The 12,485-nt window shown below is 45.2% G+C and overlaps 1 protein-coding gene across 4 annotated transcripts; it reads left to right on the forward strand.

Moving 5' to 3' along the window:
* Positions 1-833: 833 nt before the first annotated feature.
* TMEM219 (transmembrane protein 219) lies at positions 834-11,982 on the forward strand. 4 transcript variants are annotated; one of them, XM_040463129.1, is made up of 6 exons: positions 834-945; positions 2,017-2,218; positions 2,296-2,485; positions 9,032-9,261; positions 10,670-10,839; positions 11,879-11,982. In XM_040463129.1, the coding sequence occupies exons 2-5, from the start codon at positions 2,054-2,056 to the stop codon at positions 10,805-10,807; spliced, it is 723 nt and encodes a 240-aa protein (XP_040319063.1). In that variant the 5' UTR covers positions 834-945; positions 2,017-2,053; the 3' UTR covers positions 10,808-10,839; positions 11,879-11,982. The 4 variants fall into 4 exon arrangements, with proteins under 4 accessions (XP_040319063.1, XP_040319062.1, XP_040319064.1 ...); XM_040463128.1 differs by having other exon boundaries at positions 836-945; positions 2,020-2,218; XM_040463130.1 differs by having other exon boundaries at positions 909-991; positions 2,020-2,218.
* Positions 11,983-12,485: the final 503 nt, after the last annotated feature.

Consider the following 12,485-nt stretch of genomic DNA (forward strand, 5'->3'; position numbering starts at 1 on the left):
AACCCCCACCCCCTTTTTTTTTAAAGTTTATTTTTGAGAGAGAGAGAGAGAGAGAGAGAGAGACCCAGTACGAGCAGGGGAGGGGTAGAGAGAGAAGTAGACACAGGATCTGAAGCAGGCTCCAGGCTCTGAGCTGTCGGCACAGAGCCCGATGTGGGGCTCGAACTCACAAACCGTGCGATCATGAAGTCGGAGACTGAGCCACCAGGCACCCCAGGATGAACCCCTTTAACAAACTCGGCTCCCCAAAAGAGCACGGTTATGGCTTATGCAGAGGCAGGCACAAAGTTAGGATTTGAACCCACGGTTCTTGGCTCCATGCGTCTCGCTATTTCAGGTGTTCTCATCTCTAAAATCTGGGCAGAAGTGAAATAAGACGGTCTCTATTGAGCAGCCCTGCAGCTATCCTACGCATTAAGGAGTCGCTAAAACCACAGTCCAAGCGTGAAGTGTAGACGTTACGTCCGCAGAGAACAGCCGAACCCAAACAGCCCAGAAGGCCAGAGTCCTAGGATTGGAGTCCCGCCCCCGGGCGGACCCCAAATTCTTACCCGGAACCTGGGCGCGGCTGGGCTGTGCGACTGGCGCGGGTGGGGGACCAACAACAGAAAAATGCCCGCGACCGGATTGTCGTTGAAATGCCCCACAGTGTCTCCGGAGTGAGGCTTTCCAATTCTAACAACGTCCCTGGAGTCAGCGCCTTTGCCTCTCTCCCTGTCACTCAGCTACCGCGGGGTTGTTTCTTCTCCGTTGCCCCTTCCTTGCCTTTCCTCTTGGTACGCCCCCGCCCAGTCGAGGAGAGGCCGGGCGGCCGCCCGCGTGGCCACTGCGCATGCGAATCCCACGGCGAGGGTGGGGGTGGGTGAGTGGGAGCACGGACCCCGCCCCTTCGCTGCTCCACGCGTGACGTCGCGGGGGGCGCCGGCCTCCGCCCGGCTCCGAGCGGTGAGAGCTAGCGGCAGGCGGAACCGACGCCGCAAGACCGGGAAAGGGATGTTGCGGGTGTTGAGTTCATGCAGGAGGGGCTTGGGGCGGGGGGAGGGGAGGCCCAGGGGCACCACCAGCCGCTGACCTCAGGCTCTGCCCTCCCCCTTCGCGCTTCCTCCCTCTTTCCAGATGTGTCGGGACGGGAGGCAGGGCAGGGGCTGGGCATTTGGGACACCTGTATTTCCCTGGAGCCTTCCTTCTCCCCCCACCCAATATGTTTATCCCGTCTTCCAGATGTTCCTTTTCATAAGACTGTTGCTTCTTGCTTGGCAAAGGGCACTCTCTCTACCTGGAAGCAGAAAACGGGTTTCAGACCTTGGCCCTGCCCCTCCTCTGTTAAAGTCCCCGAACCTCAGTTTCCACCACAGTGTTTTTTGCTTTGCTTCACCTAGTTTTAAAGATCATTATGACACAGAGAAACAGAAAGAAAATAGACATTTGTTGCGTCCCTGCAAGGCCCAAGTACTGTGCAAACTGCTTTATTTGTCACATTTAGTCCTCATTATTTGGTGTTCTTAGAACCACTCTTCAGCCTCCTTCCCTTCACAGATCCTTAAGCTCACAAAGGTTAACAGATTTTTCTCACATAGCCAGTGAGTGGCAGAGGAGGCTTCAGACTGAACCGTTTTTGCTCCAAAGTGGAGTTCTTTTCATCAGACACTTCCTTTGTCTAGGCTATTGGCTGGAATTGTTCTTCAGCCAAACCCTAACCCCAGAACAGCTGCTTCCTCAATTTCTCCCCTTGAGAACTCTCCATTTGGGTTCCGTTTTCGAGCACAGTGTGCTCTACTTTGCTTCTGCATTGATCACATCAGAAATGAAATACAGCAGACATTTTTTGAGTGGTGCAGGGGGATGAATACTTGGAGTCAAGAGCCTTGGGTTCTTGTCCTGGCTCTGCCACTATTGGCCGTGGATCCTTGAGCAAGTCCCCTGTCTTTTCAGTGCTTTAGCTTTCCTTTGAATAAAAATGGGTAAGTGCCTTCTGACTCTCAGGCTCTTGTCCAGTTCTTCCTTCCTGTCCTCCAGCAGGCTCTCCGTGGAGGCCCGGACCCCTCTCCTCCCCATGGGCAGCTGCCAGGCAGGGCACAACCTGCATCTCTGTCTCGCCCACCACCCACCTCTGGTCTGTGCCACTTTGATCCTGCTGCTTCTTGGCCTTTCAGGCCTGGGCCTTGGCAGCTTCCTCCTCACCCACAGGACTGGCCTGCGCAGCCCTGACATCCCTCAGGTGAGTACCTTCATCCTTTCCATACAGGTCTGCTCATGCTGCTAATGTCTCACCTCTCACCTTTCTTTTGCACACAGGACTGGGTCTCTTTCCTGAGGTCTTTTGGCCAGCTGACCCTGTGCCCCGTGAATGGGACAGCCGCACGGAAGTCGCGTGGATCTCACATTGTAGGCTTACTGACCACCTTGAACTTCGGAGATGGTCCAGACAGGAACAAGACCCAGACATTCGAAACCCAGGTCCTGGGTAGTCATATTGGATTGAAAGGTGAGATCAAGGAGGAATAGGGGTTGGGCATCGGAACACTTAGGGGTGGGCCCTGTCTCTGACCTCCCCAACCTGGTGACCTTAGGCATATCCCTTGGCCTTAGTCACTTCTGCTGTAGTAAGGGCTAGATACTTTCAGTGAACAAGTGTTTTCTTTCTCCTCTTCCGGCTCTGAGGTGGGTTTGTTTGTTTGTTTGTTTGTTTGTTTGTTTGTTTTTGAGAGAGTGAATATGAGTGGGGGTGGCGGCAGGGGGGAGAGAGAAAGAGAGAGAGAGAGAGAGAAATTCCTAAGTAGGCTCTGACACAGAGAGTGCAGAGCCTGACATGGTGCTCAATCCCATGACCTTGGGATCATGACCTAAGCTGAAATCAAATCAGACAAAGCCATCCAGGTGCCCCTGAGGTTTTTTGGTTCCATCCTTGGAGGTTTAATGAGATGGGGTAGATTTGACCTAATGTTTTTTCTCATCCTTCTTGATCTCTACCGCTTTCTCCTATTGGAGGCTACCTTCTTTCTCCTCGGGGATATTCAAGAAGCATGTCCTCCTTCAGTTAAGCAAGTGTCCTAAGTTTCTCTTTTGTTCTTACCACAGCTCTATGTGCTATGGACGATACAGAAAAAAATTGGGCATCTCCATTCCCACAGAGCTTAGAGTCATCTGGGAAAATGATAAGAGAGAGAGCGAGAGAGAGTGTGTCAGTTTATTCCTGCATGAGATTTGGCCTCAAGTTCCTTGTCTGAAACTGGGGACATGAAAAGGGAGGAGAGAAAGGTGGAACTGTCTGGCTTCTGAGGTCCTTTCCGACACTATCATTCTAAGCATCTCTTGTGAATTACATATGTAGCTGAGTGTGTCGCAGGGGGAGGTCTCTTATGTCCAGGTATACATATGTGTGATCAAAGGATGAGAATAAAGGCAGGTGTCTGATATATACAGACTTGGGGTGATTTTTCCTGTGCTTTTTATTTTCTAAATATATATATGAGAGCTTTGTTGAGATATGATCACATACCATAAAATTCACACATTTAAAATGTACAATTAAATGGCTTTTCACATACTCACAAAAGTGGGCAACTCTCACCACTGTCAATTTTAGAACATTTTCATTGCCTCCAAAAGAAATCCTAAACCCATTATCAGTCACTCCCCTTTTCCTCCTAACCTCCCAGACACAAGCAACTACTAATCTTGCTTTTTCTGTAGATTTGCGTACTGAACATTTCATACAATATGTGGTCTTTTGTGACTGCTTCTTTCAACCAGCATGTTTTCAAGGTTCATCCATGTCGTAGCACTTACCAGTGCTTCATGTTTTTATTGCCGAATAGCGCTCAGTGAATGAATAGTCCATCTTTCATTTATCCATTTGCCAGTTCGTTGACATTTGGATTGTTCCTACTTTTTTACTATTATGAACAATGCCGCCATGAACATTCTCATACAAGATTTTGTGTGATCATACATTTTCATTTCTCTTGAAGAAAATGAAATACTAAGGAGTGGAGTTACTGGATCATACGGTAACTCTATGTTTAATCTTTTTTTTTTTTTAAACGTTAATTTTTATTAGAGAGAGAGAGAGAGCGCGCATGAGCAAGGGAGGGGCAAAGAGAGAGGGAGAGAGAGAATCCCAGGCAGGTTCCACTCTCAGCTTGGAGGCCAACACAGGACTTGATTTCACGACTCTGTGATCATGACCTAAGCTGAAATCAAGAGTCAGACACTTAACTGATTGAGCCACCCAGGTGTTCCCATTAAATCTTTTGAGGCGCTTCCAGGCTGTTTTACAGCAGTGAATGAGAATTCCAATTTCTCCACGTCCTCACCAACATTTGTTATTGTCGGTCTTTTTTATTCCAACCATCCTAGGCAGTGGGAAATAGTATCTCGCTGTGGTTCTGATTGGCACGGTTAATGATACTGAACGTCTTTTTTTCATGCACTTATTTGTCTATCTCCTTTGGAGAAATGTTTATTTGGAGTTTGCTTGTGAAAAAATAATTGGATAATTTGTCTTATAATTATTGACTTCTAAGAGTTTTTTTTAATTTTTTTAATGTTTATTTATTTTTGAGAGAGACAGAGACAGAATACGAGTGGATTAGGGGCAGAGAGAGAGGGAGACACAGAATCCGAAGCAGGCTCCAGGCTCTGAGCTGTCAGCACAGAGCCCGACGCGGGGCTCGAACTCACAAGCTGTGAGATCGTGACCTGAGCCAAAGTCGGACGCTCAACCGACTGAGCCACCCAGGTGCCCTTATAAGAGTTCTTTATATTTTCTGGATACAAGTCTCTTATCTGAGGTATGATTTGCAAATATTTTCTCCCATTCTCTGGGTTGTCTTTTCATTTTGTGGATGGTGTTCTTTGAAGCACAAAGGTTTTAATTTTGATGAAATCCAGTTTATCAATTTTTTCTTTTGTTGCTTGTGCTTTTAGTGTGTTGGTTTAGCAGGCTTTGCCTAACTCAAGCTCACTAAGATTTACTTGTATATTTTCTACTAAAATTTTGTAGTTTTGACTTTACACTTAGCTCTATGATCCATTTTTGAGTTAATTTTTGTGAATGATATGAGGATGGGATCCAACTTCATTGTTTGCAAGTGGCTATTCAGTTGTCCCAATATGTTTTGTTGAAGAGACTATTCTTTCTTACTGAATAATTTTGGCACCCTTATTGAAAACCAGCTGAGCATGGATGTATATATGAATTTATTGCTGAACTCTGAGTTCTGTTCCGTTGATCCATATGTCTATCCTTATGCTAGCACCACACTCTTTTAATTACTGTAGCTTTGTATTAAGTTTGAAATCTGAAAATGTGAGTCTTCAGGGTGCCTGGGTGGCTCAGTCAGTTGAGCATCCAACTTCGGCTCAGGTCATGATCTCACAGTCTGTGAGTTCAAGCCCCGCGTCGGGCTCTGTGCTGACAGCTCAGAGCCTGGAGCCTGCTTCAGATTCTGTGCCTCCCTCTATCTCTGCCCCTCCCCGCCTCAAGTTCTGTCTCTCTCTGTTTCTGAAAAATGAATAAACCTTAAAAAAAAAAAAAAAGAAAATGTGAGTCCTTAACTTTGTTCTTCTTTTTAAAAATTGTCATTATTCCAGATTCCTTTAATTACTATATGAATTTTAGGATCAACTTCTCCAGTTCTGTTTTTGCAAACAAGCCCTTGTTCTTTTTATAATGGTTAGAACCAGAATAATATCATGAGAGATTACTCTGGACAAAAATAAAATATAACCCACCTATGATTGCATCACCTAAGTAATAATTATTGAGCACCTATTATGTAGCAAGCATGGGGAATATAGAGATGTATAAGACCTGGGTCCTCACTCCAAGCTGCTTACAGTCTAGCAAGGATACAGACATGAACAGAAGTAAATACCTTTCTTTCTTTTCTTTCCTTTTAATTTTTATTTGAGAAAGAGCTAAAGCATGTGCACAAGTGGGGGAGGGGCAGAGGGAGAGAAAGAATCTCAAGCAGATTCCCTGCTGAGCCAAGTTGGGGCTCAATCCCACCACCCTGGGATCACGACCTGAGCTGATATCAAGAGTCAGATGCTCAACCCACTGAGCCACCCAGGCTCCCCAAAGTAAATACCTTTCAATGTATGTAGTAGCTCACAAGATACAGTGGGAATAGTTAGGAAAACAAGTGAAAACAGGCTTTTCCAATGATTCAGTGCCTGAGCTGGCTTGAGGGAGGTTTAGGGCTTTGCTCTTCCAGCCAGAGGGACAAGCACATACAAAAGTATGCAGATGGGGACCGTAATGGCATGTTTGAGAACTTCAAGGGGTTCATTTTGGTGCAGGGGAAGGAGTGTTGAGTGAGTGGCAACAGATGGACTGGAGAGAGCAGACAGAATCCTATGGAAGGTCTTGTGTGCCAAGCCCAGGTAGTTGAACTTTAGTACGTTGGGCAAACTCACAATTTTAGGCAGAAAAATAGTAGGGTTTTGTTGTTGTTCTTTTATTTTTATTTTTATTTTTATTTTTTTTTTAATTTTTTTTTCAACGTTTTATTTTATTTTTGGGACAGAGAGAGACAGAGCATGAACGGGGGAGGGGCAGAGAGAGAGGGAGACACAGAATCGGAAACAGGCTCCAGGCTCTGAGCCATCAGCCCAGAGCCCGACGCGGGGCTCGAACTCACGGACCGCGAGATCGTGACCTGGCTGAAGTCGGACGCTTAACCGACTGCGCCACCCAGGCGCCCCTGTTGTTGTTCTTTTAAAAGATCACAGTCTGTTGGCTGATTGTCTGGTAGGAATGCGCCCAGATGGAGGAGGACCAGTTAGGAGGTGGTTGCAATAGAAAGATGATTGGTGGAGTCTGCGGCTCTTGATCTAGGGGTTGTGAGTTCAAGCCCCATGATGGGTGTAGAGATTACTTAAAAAAAATTAAATAAAATCTTTTTTTTTTTTAACATTTATTTATTTTGGGGAGAGAGAGAGAGAGAGAGAAGCAGAGAGAGGGGGAGACACAAAATCCAAAGCAGGCTCCAGACTCTGAGCTGTCAGCACAGACCCTGATGCGGGGCTCGAACTCATGAACCGTGAGATCATGACCTAGCCAAAGTCGGATGCTTAACCGACTGAGCCACCCGGGCACCCCTAAATAAAATCTTTGGAAAAAAAAAAAGAAGATGATAAGAAAAACTGAGCTAAAACAATGCTGTGAAAAACCGGGACTGATCTAAGAGACATTGGCAGTGTGGGATTGACAGGACTTTGGTAATTAATTTGATCTGGAAAACACTGAAAAAGGGGCATTCTCTTAGAAAATTTTACATGTACATTTCTCAGTTCTCATTACGATATATGTACTGGTTTCTATTTCTCTTTTTTCTCCTTATGACATCATTCTTTTTTCTTACTGCCCGGCCTGAATGTTATTTATTATTTTAATGGATGTAAGGTGATCCATTAAGTGGCTAGGCCATCACTTGTAATGCTTTTCCTAGTGTTAAACATCTCTACTGTTTCTTATTTTTTGGCATTTTTTGTGAAATCACAATACACATCTTGGTATACGTGGCATTTTTCTTTTGAATCCTTACCTTAGGATTAGTTTCTACAAGTGGTATGACTGAGTCCAAGGGTATGGACCTTTTTTTAATGGACAAATTCATTTTGTTGTGGATTTAGAGCACATAGAAGTATACAAAGCAGGTGTAAAAATCTTCCTTGCCTCAGGGTGCTTGATGGCTCAGTTGGTTAAGTGACTGACTTCGGCTCAAGTTATGATCTCACAGATCGTGGGTTTGAGCCCCCCATCGGGCTGTATGCTGTCAGCATGGAGCCTGCTTCATATTCTCCATCTCCCTCTCTCTCTGTTCCTCCCTTGTGTCCCCCCCACCCCCTACTCTCTCTCTATCAGAAAAACAAAACAAAAAATCCTCCTCATCTCCCCTGCACAGTCCACAGTTTGATCGGCATCTTCCTAGTCCCTCTCTGTACCCATTTGAAATTATGACAGAAACAGCCAAATTGTATTTTTCTGAAAGGTGTCACTCATTAAAACTGCCCATTTCCCCACATCTTCAGCAATTCTTATTATTATCAGTCTTTTTAATTTTTACCAATTTAATGAGCAAAGGAATTACCTGACTGTTTTAATTTACTTTCTCCCGATTATTAGTGAGGTTGAACATCTTTTGGTTTATTGGCCATTTTTGTGCCTCCGTGAATTTCCTGTTCATATCCTTTGCCCATTTTACTTTTATTTGTCTTGCGGTTTTGTGGGGGGAAAAAAAAGAAAAAAATGGTTTACCTTTATCTTCTTGATTTTTAGAAGATCCTTTTACATTCTGTATAGTAAACCTTTTTGCCAGTTAAACATAGGTATTTTCATCCATTCTGTTACTTTTTTTAAGTTCTCTTTCACTGTAGAGAAGTCTTTAACTGTTATGAGTTGTTTATTGCTCTCATTCTTTACTCAGGCTTTTAGGTCTTGTGTCTTTTTTAGGAAGGCCTTCCTCACTTTAAAATTAGAAAATATTCTTCTGTATTTTCTTTGGGTTTTGTTTTGTTTAGTTTGTTAGTATAGGTCTTTAGCACATGTGGACTTTATTTTGTAGTGTGAGATGAGTCTAGCTTTTTTTTTTTCCACAAATGGAAATCGTTCCAAATTCACTGACTAAATAGGCCATCCTTTTCCCGCTAATTTGAAATGGGGTGTGAACCTTTCAATGGATTTTGGTACCTAGTAGAAAGCTACTTTCTTAAAAAGGACAAACTAGTTTATACAGACTGACATTGGCAATGTGTATCTGCCCCAGTTTCACTGCAACTTTGTGAGTACTGGTATGATTACTTTATTGATTGTAAGCTAACTTAATTTTTTGTTTATATTGGTACACAGTTATTGTCATTTCTCAATGACATGATGATGGCACATAGAGTACTTTATTGAATAGCCTCAATGCCAAAACACCCGGTACTGTAGGAAACCTTAGAAATGAATGTGAGTCTGAAGATGGATGGCTTCCAACCCACCCTCCATTTTCTTCCAACCCCTCTCCTGTGTCTCTCATAGGAACCTCTGCAACAGAGCTGGTCCTCATTACAGCCAGGGTGACCGCAGAGAGGACCCCAGGAACCTGCCTGTATTTTAGTGCTGCCCCAGGAATCCTGCCCGCCAGCCAGCCCCCCATATCCTGCTCAGAGGAGGGAGCAGGAAATGCCACCTTGAATTCTAGGATGGCTGAGGAGTGTGTCAGGGTCTGGAGCCACGAAGGCCTTGTGCTCACCAAGCTGCTCACGTCGGTAAGAACCTCAGGTTGTTGGGGTTTCATAGACCGCCATGCTGAACGCTGTGTCTTGAAGGCTTCTGGAGGCAGTTTTACCTAACAGAAAAAGGCATAGGGCTCTATAATTCTGCCTCAGAGGGGGTGTGACCTTGAGCAAGCATCTGAGCCTCTCTGAGTTGTAAAAATGGAAACATCATCTGTAAAATGGAAAACATAATATTATCTCCTGATTCCAACAAATAAAGATGAATGAGAATTAATGTCAAGTGCTCAGGACAATGCCTGGTACATAACAGAGATTTGGATAAACGACAGCTATTGCTATTAATTTGTCTTTAAACAGAATAAAGGAATTTGGAAGCTGTAAGAAGGGGCAGAATGGGCTAATTGCTATCATAGAGATGTGAGCAAAGTGTTATTCAGACATGGAGTAAGGAGCAATTAACCCTAACTTGAACATTTATGGAGAGTGCTTCACAGAGAAGGTGGCATTTAAGAAAGGGAATTGTGTACAGTAGTTTATAATGTACCAAGTGCTTTCAAGTTCATTATCTCATTTGATCTTAAAATAGCCTTTTGAGGTAGCTGTTATTATCCCATTTTACAGATGAGGAAACAGGCTTAGAGGGATCGAATTGCCCAAGGCCACACAACTGGTTAAGTGGCAGACACAGGATTGCAACCTCTGCCTTCTGACTGTAGTCCCAGGCTTTGTCTGCCCTTTCACGGTGACCCTTGAAGAGGAGGAAGATGTGGATAGAGAATGCAATAGAGGGGGTTCAGGAGAGGGGGAACGCATTTCAGGCAAAAGGACCGGCACAAACACAGGCCTAGAGATTGAAAAGTGCTCGGCCTTCGAGGGCACTCCATGCTGAGGGGCTTAGGAATGACTGAGGGGAAGAGACAGAAGGGATGCAGAGGCCTGATTATGAGGTACCGTGATGCCAGGCTAAAATGCTACAACTTGACACTGTAGGCCAGGGGGTCCAGTGGTGCTGTGTGGAAGGAGAGAGACCAGTTAGGAGGCTGCTGTGTACTCTTTCCTCACACTTGCAAGGACCCTGGTGAGGAACATCACCTGGGAGTTTAGAACCAGAGAAAATACTTGTTTCCAGACCTGGCCCTACTTGAACATATTTAAAACATGGATAGTAGTGGACTTTCCTACCTCCTGGAGACATTGTGGGATTTCACGTAAATGGCTGGGCAAGAAAGCAGTTTGTAGACCATCGAGACAATTAGCTTATACAGAAATTACATTTTCTCTTTGGGTTCTCCTTCTCTCCTGGATGTAGAGAGCCCTCTCCCCCATGGGGCCTTCTCTCTGTAGTTCTTGGCCTGGGGATAAGATGTCTTCCCAGGGGAAGATTCTCCACCCTCCCTCTCTCATTCATGCCTCCTTCCCTTCCTGTGCCCATCCCTAGGAGGAGCTGGCTCTGTGTGGCTCCAGACTGTTTGTTTTGGGCTCCTTCCTGCTTCTCTTCTGTGGCCTTCTCTGCTGTCTCACTGCTGTGTGCTTTCACCCGCGCCGGGAATCCCACTGGTCTAGAACCCGGCTCTGAGGGCGCTGGCCTAGTTCCCAACTTGTTCTCAGGTAAGGTTCTTTGCCCCAGTCCTGTGGGAGTAGGGGATGGAGTAGGGGTGGCAATTATAACTGAGATAGAGTCATTCCTTAATAATATGGTTTGGTTTTATTTTTGAACTTTATGTAGATGGAATCACATGCATTCTTTTGTGACTGACTTCTTTCAGTTAACATTCTGATTTTTAAGATTTCATGCATAGCTGTAGTTCACATCCAAGTTTTTTGGTAACAGTGGGAGTCAAGAGGGTTCAAATTTGATGATGCATCCTGGATGCGAATTAGGGTTGTCTTGCTTTTGTCCTGACATCGTGATACCCATTTTTATGATGCAGCTTTTGTAAAACTCAAATTGAACAGCTCAAAAGGATCAGTGATGCCCATTTACTAGGCACATACTTTGTGCCCAAGCATTTTACATACACCTCTTTTCCATCAGCCTTCACTGCATTTAGAAAAAGTTGATTCTGCTAACAGGACCTTTGGAGGAACACACCTCACAAAGGTAGCAGTGGGTGGGGGATATATTGGCTAACAATTTCATGTGTCAGCTCATTAAAGAAAAAAAATTTTTCTGTAAAAAAGTCTCACTCTGTCAGATGGATCTCACATAATATGCAAGTTACCTGTTGTGCAGCCAACTCTTAAACTATTCTCAGCTTCAACAACTGGCTGCTGTGCCCTAGGAAATAACCTTGGGAGAAGCGGCAACTGCCCAAGCCCAGGGAGGGGCTCTGGCCAAAGGAACTGGATTGCTGAAAATCAACCTTGCTTATTTTGCTCAGGGCTAGACTTCACTGCCCTATCCATCTGCCTGGGATGGGAGATGGTGGAACTCTCTTAGCCTTTCTTAGATCTGAGTGGACTGGGAAAGGAAGCCTCTCTGGCTCCTAGCAGATCCTGGGGTCTTGAAGTTATCCACCCCAGTCAAGATAAGTGCTTGTACCTATCTCTAGCTGCCATTGCCTCTGCTCCTTCCTTTGCAGCCATCCCAGAGCTTCCCCCAAGGGCCCTGTGATCTGCCCTGGTTTTTAATTTTCTTTTTCTCCAGGTGTGAATCAACTTCTCTGGCCTTTGTTCTGAGTTCGAAGAGATGTTACAAAAAATGGAGAGCTGGAAAGTGGGGGGAAATAAAAGGCTTTTTTGCCCAATGTCGCCCAGGGTGTTTATTGGGGATTGGATGGAGGTGGGAATTTCAGGGCAGACAGGTTTGGGGGACTTTACCTTGTTGAATCTTCAGTTTGGGATAGAGGCTGGCAAAGGGCGTGGATTACTGCAGCTCTATCCTTTTGCCTTTGGAAAACACCTTTTGATCGCAGCTCTGCCACTTTATGTCTTGTTTTCTTGTATGAAATAAGGTCGATAGTTCCCACTAGTTGATAGAATTAGGTGGGTATGGTCATGGAAATGCTCTGACATAAAGGCTTTGTGACCTTGGGCAGGTCATGCAATTGTGAGATGCCTGCTTCCCGAAGGGATTTGACAGACTGAGTTTTCCTAGCAGATTCCTCGAACTTAGGAGCCCACGTCCTGGCTGTATGGTTACTAACCAGAGCAGTCCATTTTCCCGCCTTTTCCGAGCCCAGCAAGCCTCCCTCCCTTGCCCCTCCCAACAGCTACCCTACACGCAGGCGCAGATCACGGCTTCTTCTTTCCTT

The sequence above is a fragment of the Herpailurus yagouaroundi genome, unplaced genomic scaffold, assembly GCF_014898765.1.
Source record: "Herpailurus yagouaroundi ecotype Mexico unplaced genomic scaffold, PumYag 379, whole genome shotgun sequence".
Taxonomy (NCBI): domain Eukaryota; kingdom Metazoa; phylum Chordata; class Mammalia; order Carnivora; family Felidae; genus Herpailurus; species Herpailurus yagouaroundi.

Bases quoted from the DNA above. Each gene is read 5' to 3' on its own strand.
- TMEM219 (XM_040463127.1), top strand. From the start codon at position 1,958: ATGGGTAAGTGCCTTCTGACTCTCAGGCTCTTGTCCAGTTCTTCCTTC. The intron at 2,486-9,031 runs GTGAGATCAAGG...TGTCTCTCATAG, and splicing joins TAGTCATATTGGATTGAAAG to GAACCTCTGCAACAGAGCTG. The intron at 9,262-10,669 runs GTAAGAACCTCA...GCCCATCCCTAG, and splicing joins TCACCAAGCTGCTCACGTCG to GAGGAGCTGGCTCTGTGTGG.